Below are 10,158 nucleotides of genomic sequence, written 5' to 3'. Positions count from 1 at the left end.
CTAGATGATCTGCTCAGGTCCCTTCCGACCCTAGAAACTATGAAACTATGAAACTATGCTGGGGCAACAGAAGCACCATAAAGATGCTCTGGCCAGATACCAGAGTGTTTCTGGAGGATTCACCAGGGGGTTGCCTCAGGGTATGGTCCAGGACTGTGCCTTGTTCCGCTTTTATTCTGTGGGGTTTTTTTGATACCTGGATTTCCAGGTATCAAATTTAGTCGGAGCTGCAAATATGCAGTGCGGGAAACATTTTTTTGTTCCTAACTTGCCTCTTGTGGTTTCTCAAACTGCTTTGACACGCTGCCTGAGGCACATGCACACTCATCTGGATGCACCCATGGTTACTCTTATATAGACCTTATAGTCTTTAAAAATATCATGAGGTGCTTAACTTACATTTCCTCTTTTACACGTGCGAATTCCCTCACTTTTTGTGGTAAGAAAAGTATTCTCTTTTAATTCCTTGTTTAGTTTTTTAGTTTCCCTATGTTGTTAATGACCATATTTCTCTGCTGCAATACATGAAGTCCACACTTCTTTTTAAGTATACAGTATAACCTCATAAATCTAGATATAAAAAATCCAGAATTCTCAAAAATCTGGCACTTTTTAAAAATACACTACCACTGGGGAGTAGTGGCAGCGGTCCTGGAGCAGTGCAGGAGGAAGCTTGCATGTGGCAGCTGCTGCTGCCATCTACTACCCCGCACCACCACTCTGTGTGCGGCCACTGCTTTGGGACCTAAAGACCCCCTGCCCCACGATCAGTCACCGCTCTGTTTTAAAAAATCTGGAATTTTCACATATCCAGCAGGTGCTCAGTCCTGAGCAGGCCAGATTTATGAGGTTATACTGTATAGAATTTGCACCTCATCCCATTTACCTTAACAAGTTATGTTCCTTATAAGGCCTATGATATTAGGTTCTGTGCGAGTGTGGTGGCTGTCTGCTTATATTTTACTGCTTTTCTTAGGTTCAAAATTTCTGTTAGCCAGCACTGAAGAAGAACATTGGTAAGACACAACATGAAGATACACATTTTATTTTTTAAGTGGGATACTACTTGTTAGCAAGATACATTTTGCATCTCATAAAACTAAATTCCTGCACAAACTGCAGGATATGATTATCTAATAGCAGACATCTTGCCTTTGATAAGGTTATGAAGATTCAATTAGATAAGCACAATGCAAAGTCTTCAAACATTGCCTTGAGACTGTAGTATGAAAAGCCATAATATTTTAGAACTGTGGCAACGTAACCCCAAATAATTAAAATTACTATTCTGTTCACTAAACGCACTGGATAGAAATGTGAACAATATACAGGTATCTTTACCATTCCTGAGTACTCTTGCAATTGGAAAAACCTGCTGTCCTATTTACACATCTCTAACACATACAACAACTGTTGCTTTTCCCAAACCAAAATAAAAGCTAATTTTATTTTTACCAGTGAAGAAAAACAAATCTTTTGGGGCCAGCTTAGTTAATTTGTAAACTATGCTCTTTTGAATAATCATAACACACCAACCATGGAAACCCTAATATAATATTTAAACATATATGTTTTCCCTCTGCTATGTTCAGATTATATTCAAAACAAACAAATACTATATATATAGTAGAATGCTTTGTGTGTAACTCCTTCCTGGGAAAAGTGCAGGATATCAAGGGATGTAACATGAAAGTGGAATGGACACTACATTAGTGATCCTGGGGCCAGCCCTTTATAGTCCTGGTTTAGAGTGGAGTACCCTTAGGGACATCAGGCAACTTTGGATAGCAGAGTATTAGCATGCACTGTCCCCACACCAGGACATTCCTCCGTTATCCTCTGGCTTGTATGGTGATTTGGAAGCTGGCAATAATGTGAGGCCACTGAAGGTTTTCCCATGCTAGAGGACTCCTCAGTTTGGAGATGCAGCCTATTTCCACCTCCATGCATCACTGGGGCTATACAAAGGCCAAAGAATGAATCAAAGAATCTGGCCCTATAATAACTAGAAACGAAGAGAAACAATAAAGGTCTTATATTTTCTGAAATATGGAAAATATAATACAAGGTCAGTGACAGACCCCTGCCTTTTGGATCACTCACAACTGAAGAAAGAGAAATTTCAGAGCAAAGGTAAGAGCTTTCACCAGTTGGCTGGCCACAGGTAGTAAGAAAAAAATCTGAACTGTTCTTGAACACGTACACAATTTGAAAAGCCTGTCATCCTCATGATACACATCCAACATATCAGTCTGCACTTTGTTGCACATCCTATTGTATGTGAGCACATATTTATTTTGAAAGAGTGACAGTTGTACTGTTCCTTTAAACTGAAAGCAAGAAGCAAAGCAAGAGAAATTGGATAAAAATTCTAAGCAGAAGTTTGCAGTAAAACAGAAAGGGTAAGACAGCCCTGCTGGTAAAAATGATTGTCCTTATGCTAAAAAAAAATCTATGTTCAGTGTAACAAGGGTAACTTCTTTTTTTTTACCATTGTTACATGACAAAAAGGAGGTGCAAAAATATTCAGTTAGTCAAGAAACACTTTTTACTAATGATAAAATCAAATACGGAATATTGCATTTGCCCTTGCAAATTAAGTGGAAGACATAAGAAATATACATATTTAAAATCATCATTTCAGAATAATAGGCTGTAGTTCTTGTGTAACTCTGTGCAGATGTAGAAATTTCATTGATAAAAGTATATCTAATGGTACTAAAAATGTTTCGAGACACAGAACAGCAGCACAGCTATATAACTCTCTACCACTTTATAGCACACCACACCATTTAGTCACAGGAGATGAAAGGAAAGTCTCTGATTATCTATGTGTACAGCTGATCCATATATATATGGAACAAGATAACATAACTGCAGTATAGTAGCACCTTTGCTGTTACTATAAAACCCATTAATGTATTATGAAACTCAATTTCTAATTTTGCTGTGGCCACAGGTATCAAGAGAAGACATCTGTGCTAATGAGATATCATCCAATAAAAGATAATTTCCCTGAATCTCTATTATCTACTGAAGAAAAATTTAAACTGTTAAACAGGTTAAAAGAAATAAAATGTTGCAAGTACATGCATATTAATGGAACAAGTTAATGTATGTCTCATGTCTTTGGATGAAGAGCCACCACATTTAAAGTTAAAAATGGGATTTGCTTAGATATTAGAGAATGGTGGTTGAAGGTGAAGGGAGGGGAGAGGGGGAATAAAGACTATAAACACATATATATAATATATATAATACCAAATATAAAAAGAAAGAAAGAAAAAAAGGTACAGGAAAGAGAACTATAGGACTTATGGCAGCTATCTATGAATGGAAATAGATTTTACCTGACATCCTCTTGGGAGAAATGCCTTTGTATATCCTCTTTTTTATCCTGTTTTTTCTCTTTCCCTTCCTCAGTTTCAGCATCTTGGATTTTTTCATCATCTCTTGACTCTTTATTTTCCTCTTTATCACAGTTTTCTGTCACCTCTTGCCCTTCCCCCTTCTCATTAACTTCTTGTTCCTTTGCTTTTTCCTCATGTTCCTGTTCCTTCTCCTCAGGAAATACCTCCTCATGCTCATCCCCTTCCTGCCCTCCCTCTTTTTTCTCCTCTATATCCCTTGACCTTTGGAAGTCAACACAAATTGAAGAAGGCATGCAAACAAAAAAGAAAGCAAAGCAGTTAGGGTTGTAGGAAAAAAGTACACGTGCAATACAGACAGCAAAATTTAAAAGAAAAGAAATGAACTAAAAAGGAAAATGAAGTGAGAATTAAGAGCATGCTGGTTAATTTCCCAGTACAGTATCAACAAGGATTAAGATGGGATCGTTTATCCTGGACAATCTAAAGCACTGAGTCTATGCAAATTTACATGCCAATAAACCACACACAAAAAAGGCCGTACATATTGTGGTGCTACAGACAATACCAGACCTAGAAACTGAGATAACTTAAACCTATCCTTTATTTAAATATCTCATTTTTTCTGGGAGGGAAGCCTTCCCAGCATTAAGTATTCGTGACAAATATACTTGTCAAATAAATACACGGGATCTGATCTTGTTTTCATTGTATGCAATATCTCCTTCACAGTTTGATTGGCAGTTTGGGAGTACAAAGACGGAAGGTAGGCCCAATTCTTCTCTAACATAGTCAGCCAGTAAGTATTTTGTAAATGAAACTACCCTTGAAACTGTTGAGTATTTTACTAAACTCTGTCTTTAAAAGATACAAGTTGAGGTGTCACAAATGCTTTCTGACAAGCAAGTGACATTTCATGATTCTAAACTTTTCCATATGAAAAACATTCTATTTACTTTTAAAAATAAATAGCATAAGAAACTGAAGGAGCATTAAAAAGAGAACCCCAAATCCTGTATTTTGCAAGCTCCTTAAGTATTATTAATATTCCATACATTAAAGTTTAGGAACATAGTTAACTCATACTTTTACCAGGAAAGGGTGTTCAAGTCACTGGAACTTTAATTCAGAGGCTAACATTACAGCTTCCAGCTACTCACCTTATTTTCTTGTTTCCCCTTGGTCGTTCTGACTGGACAGACATGTAACTTGTGCTGCTGAAACGAGAAGCACTGCTTGTCCTAGAAACAGCTGACACATCACTGACATCACTGTCTGAAGATTTATTGGAAATGTTGTCTGAGCCTCGCTGATGATCTCGTCCTGACCGATACTGTAAAATCAGAACAACAAAAATAAAGACGTTGTCCGTGAGATCACCACAAATTAACTGCTGGGTATATTAAATGCCTGCATCACTAAATTCTTCATTCTTACAATGAAGTTTAAACTCATTATATTGTACAGCTTACAAATATCCTTTCCATATACACATGTATATCACCCAATTCAAGATGTAAAACTCAGGTTTCTACTCTGGAACACATGTAGAGTAAGTTGTCTAACAACTTTAACTGGAGCATTTCCAAAACCTTTGCAAAGTCTGAAGTCTCCTAAAACCATTGTGGTATAGTTATTAGGGCTGTGCAAAGCTTCAGTCCTTGATCTGATTTGGTAGAATGGAATCAGGGACAGTGATCTTAATAAATGAATCAAATCACTGTCCCTGATTCAGACTAAATTCAAATCTGAATCGAATAGGGCCCACTTTGCACACCCCTACTAGTTATTAATACACTTCATTTATAAATGGTAAAACAGAAACATGGAAAGAGCACATGACTTACCCCAACTTGCTTAACTACCGAAAACCTGACTTGGAATAAAACCATTTAATTCTCTAAATGACATTACCTTCCTAGGACATACCATTTACCTTCACAGATATGTCTGGCTAATAAATATTAAAATAAATGGACACCTGAGATTATCAAAATAAAATTAGAAACACAACTGTATTTGTGCAATCACAAACACAACTTGTAGAAATGTTTAAGTTAGGCATTTTAAATGAATTTTAAGGAGCAAGAAGCCAGATTTTAAAGGTAAATGCCTAAGTTACATGCCTATTACATGCTTTTAAAAATTTGGCCTTCAATACTCAACTTGCATTGGCATTGGTTAAGAGTAGACCCCTTAGAAAATCCCAGATACAGCTATCTTGTTCCATTAAAAAAAATCAGGGTACAGATACAGGTATCCAATATATTCAATAATGAAACTTGTATGTTCTAATAGGAACTACCTCAATCCCAAAACTAAATGGTTAATCACTTTCCTTTGGGATTTAAGTTTTGCATACTGAATTCAGACTCGTACTGATTTTTTTTCTAGGTATAGGCTTACTGATTTATAAAGGCATATCATATTTAAAAGAGTTAAATGTGTGGCGTGTTAGCAGAGAGGATTGAATTTGGGATTGCAGAATTTTGTAATGAGCACCTCTACTGCCTGACCATAAAAGCCCAGCTTTCTCAATCATAGATGTAATAAGTTCATCAACATGCCTCTGATCTGCACAGAACAATGCAGGGCTATGCAGATGCAGCCTGGCTAACTCCAAATAAGCTACTCAGGAGCTGGAATCAGTCTTGTTACATTAATATGGCACTCACCCAGGCTATTTAGTTCACTTGAGAGACTAATTAAGAGACAACTTAGATATCTTCGCATAACACTGCATTGTGCTGTGCAACCTAACTCTGTGATTATGACTAAGCAGAATGCTACAATGGTCATTTAATATTATGGGCACTGAATGATAATAGGACTAAGGATTATTGACAACAATCAGTGGCCTGAGCCCTAAACAGTTACTGAGAGAAACATAGCAGCTGCTCCAAAGAGCTTACACTTTAAATAAAAGGGTGCATTGAATTACCAAATGATAGCACAGTCTCTAAGTGGGGCAGATATCTTTTTTTTTTTCCTTGTTTGCATATAAAAGTCTGTTTTCGTTTATGGGCTAATTTAGACTATTTTGGTAGAAAAATATGTGTTTTATGGCATGATTTGAAGGAAAAACTGGTGTCCCAAACAATGAACAAAAGAGGGAAGGGCTGCTAAAAAACATAGGGGCATCATAAATGAAGGCTGAAGAACAGTATGGGAGAAAGTCATAACGTGCTACAATATGTTTAGTACCTGAGTTATAGGCCACACCAACAAGTCAGATGCACTGATGAAAGAGCCTAAAAGCTAAAGGACCAATCTGTGATAGCCCTTGCATGCCTGTGCAAATGGAGAAGTTTTGGGTGTCTGTACAAGATACTTCTCTCCTTTTTGCCCCCTGTGAAGCACAAGGACCTTTTATTCCAGCTTTCCTGCAGGAAGCAAGTAACAAAAAAGGGCACAACAGAGAGGGGCCAGCACACCAGCAGAGATAGCTTAGGGCAGGGATGGCCAAACTGCAGAAGGTATGTCAAAAATGCTACAGGAAGCCTATGTGTGTGATGGGTGACAGATTAGGGAGGGCACATGCAACACAGTATTAGATAGGGTAGGGAATGGAAAGCACAGCAGCAGATTGGGCATGAAGAGCAGGAGGGAGGAAAAGGCACAGCATCACATGATGCAAGGGAAGGAGATCAGAGTGGCACTTTGGGAGGGTGCAGAGCTAATTTGTGGCATGCTGTCCAAAAAGGTCAGCCCCTGTTGGACTCTGTGCTTATGTAGTAGCTTCAAGAAAGATTGTATCTGCCCGTGATTTAGCAGGTGCAGCTTTATAGTATTTAAGGCTAGGTATAGTACATATAAACTGGTATAAATAATTGGAAAACAACCTAAACTTGTAACAGAACAAAAGTTCAGTGCACATAGACTGGTTTAAAAATGGCAGAACCCAGTCTAAGATAGACCTGGATGGATGTAGTATCAGTGGATATACTTACACGTGAAATTAGGGCACCTGAATAAACTCCGGCACGGTTCGGACTAGAGTTTGCTGCTCCTGAGACCACAGCATGTTGAACTGGGATGGCACAGCCCCAGCTGGCAGGGGACCTGAGAGGTCAACCTGCCAGCCCAGAGCTGCTCCCCCTCCACCCAGCTCAACATGCTTCAGTGGGACTAGCTGGGGCATGAGGGTGCTACAGTACAAAGCTAGCCAGCAGGCAGCCCCTGCACTGTAGCATCCTCATGCTCCAGCTAGCCCAAGTCACCATCTAAATGTCTGTTGTGGTGCACTAAATAACTTTGCTATAAAATAGTACCTGTGTTGGGCAGTACTACCCCACAGCAGAGGTAGTTACTTTACTGTGGCCTAATAGCACTGCTTGTGTAGACGATGATGCTTTACTGTGGAGCTAATTAGTCAACTTCACAGTAAAGTGTACATGTAGATGCATGCAGATTTAATCATTTTAGGTTAGAGTGGTCTATCAAACTTCTGCACCAGATCCCTTCCTGATTCAACTTAGGTCACTGTCCTCCAGCATCTGAGGATCCTCTGTGGATCCCTGCTAACACTTCTTTGCAGGGCAGGAAGGCTAACCTCTGCCCATACTCCTCTGCTCCATCCAAGCTCCAAGCCAGCCCTGCCCCCAGGCTGTCACAGAGCTGAGGCAACAAAGCCTCTGCTCTCCAGCCCTGCATCCTGTTTGCATCTGTAACCAGGCAGGGCAAAGGGGGTTGGGGTAATAGAGGGGGGTGGAAAATGAGCTCCCCACCTTGGGCATGGCTCTCCCCTTGGACTGGGGTCTGCACAGCTTGGGGGGGCCTATTCAGTGGGGCTTTCCCCCTTGCTGCCCCTGCCCAGCTCAGCTGACCACCTGGGCCAGCCTCCACAGTCCTACCCCTCCACGAGCTGCTGCCTCTCAGCAGTGGGGAAGAAGGGGTGGGTGAGCAAGGAACGGAGCTTCCTGCCCTGGCCCTCTCCCCACCCCAGATGGGGTCTGTACAGCTGGGGTTTTCCACGTAGTTGGGGGTTTCCCCCCTTGCTACCCCTGCATGGCTGCTTGGCTGGGCTTGCCAGTTGAGCTGGTCACCTGGGCAAAGCCAAGGAGGGGATAAGCCCCCGCCATGTAAACCCCTCCCAGATGTGCAGACCCCAACTCTAGGTGGGAACTGTGTTTCTCCCCCTTACTTACGTCCACTCCCCTGCTGCTGAAAGGCAGCAACTTGGCGTGGGGGATGGAACTGTGGAGACCAATCCAGCTGGCCAGCCGAGCTGGGAAGCTTCCCTGTTCACTCCCCACCCCGCCTGCTCCATGGTGCCTGCTGGCTGAGCCAGGAGCTGCAGCTGGCAGAAGGGCTGTGGTCTGACAGAACTGAAACCTCCATTCCCACCTCCCCCATTGCTCTGAGAGGCCCAAACTTTACATCTGTGGAGTGCCCCCTCCCAGTGCCACCACCAGCCAGGCTGCCAGGCATACCATTATGACCTGCTCTGGAAGCCTAGGGCTGGATACCGCAGTGACAGCAGGGCGTTGAGGCATGTGCCTGACAGCCAGTCATGGATGGCCCATGCTTGGCTGCATTTGGCTGCCCTTGACAAGTTCTAGCACAGAAGGAGGCATCCAGGAGCATCCTCCATCTGGCTTTACCCAGTGCAGGCATCTGCCTGCCTACTCCCCACCAAAGGGCAAACTTATGTTCCATTCACTCCCATTCCAATCTATGCAGTTTAGAGAAACCTGTGTAGGTTGGATCAACTGAATGTCTGTCCTTAGCCTAAGTGTCTTTCTACCTTTAATGTTAGCCTCACAATGACCCATTTATCCAAGGTAAGAAACTCTTATTCTCAGTTTATGATTGGGAGGGTGAGATGCAGGATGGATAAGTGACTAGCTCAAGGGAACACAAGGCATTTGTGACCAAGAATTAAGCATGGGGTTTCTGAGGCTGGATCCCAAATCTACTGGATCATCTTTCTAACACTTCTACTAATGCAAGGCTATGGCATAAATTCCATAATCTAGCCACAAATTGGTGTTAGGTCTGCATTCTTATGTACAACTAAACTGGTTCAAGAGAAAAGTAAAGCTATTCTCTGAAACTTAGGATGCAGGACCAAAGAAAGAAAAAATGGCCTTTCTACCTATGTAGACTCCAATCTCCAGCCATTCTGTTGCTTCAGACTTTAAAAGGATGAGATTTTAGGTAGTTCGGTATAAATCATAAATTTGGATTCTGCAGCACTTATTGAAAAAGTCATTAAAAACCTTAGAACTGCCTGATAAAGAATACAGTAAAGATCTCTTTAGTTGCAAATCCCAGTGGAAATAGAAACCTGACATTTAAATAGCTCTCCTGATCATTAGAGATACAGGAACACATTGCAGTAGAGGATTCACTAGTTTAAGAGATTATTTTCAAAAGAAGGAGCATAAAACATGTTAAGGAGAAATATGACAGCAGGGGAAATGTAAAATGTCACACTTTTGCTAAACTTTCTGAACCCTATGTTGCTGTGATCACATTATCATCAGTAGCTGACCTAGCTAGCTTAATGTGAGTCAGACAGGTCTATGTGAACTACAGTGACCCTTTTGGCTGCAGCACATAAACACACTTAGCATTCCACAACCAACACAGCTAAGCTGCATGGAAGTAAGTAGGGGTTGTATATCTGGATGTAAATCATCACCAGAATTCTTAACTAATTACAGAATACATAATTACTTGCAGTGATGCATGAAATAACACAACTTGATTTACAGATCCCATAATGAGCTTGAAGCACTTAAGAGAGAGAGAAAAAAACCCTGATAAAAATAAATATGATTATTAC

At 40.8% G+C, this 10,158-nt stretch overlaps 1 protein-coding gene across 1 annotated transcript in view; it reads right to left on the bottom strand.

Annotated features, from left to right (window-relative positions):
* Window positions 1-10,158, bottom strand: part of RIMS2 (regulating synaptic membrane exocytosis 2) — an 867,608-nt gene that overhangs the window by 126,094 nt on the left and 731,356 nt on the right. The window contains exons 28-29 of the mRNA XM_019551690.1: window positions 4,529-4,701; window positions 3,351-3,632 (exon numbers count right to left, since the gene is read on the bottom strand). Of these exons, the coding sequence (XP_019407235.1) occupies window positions 3,351-3,632; window positions 4,529-4,701 (455 nt within the window). The remainder of the gene's footprint in view (window positions 1-3,350; window positions 3,633-4,528; window positions 4,702-10,158) is intronic.

This window comes from Crocodylus porosus, unplaced genomic scaffold (genome assembly GCF_001723895.1).
Source record: "Crocodylus porosus isolate Cpor-Errol unplaced genomic scaffold, CroPor_comp1, whole genome shotgun sequence".
Lineage (NCBI taxonomy): Eukaryota > Metazoa > Chordata > Crocodylia > Crocodylidae > Crocodylus > Crocodylus porosus.
The sequence above is the reverse complement of the archived record's forward strand: the minus strand, read 5'-3'. Positions and strand labels throughout refer to the sequence as shown.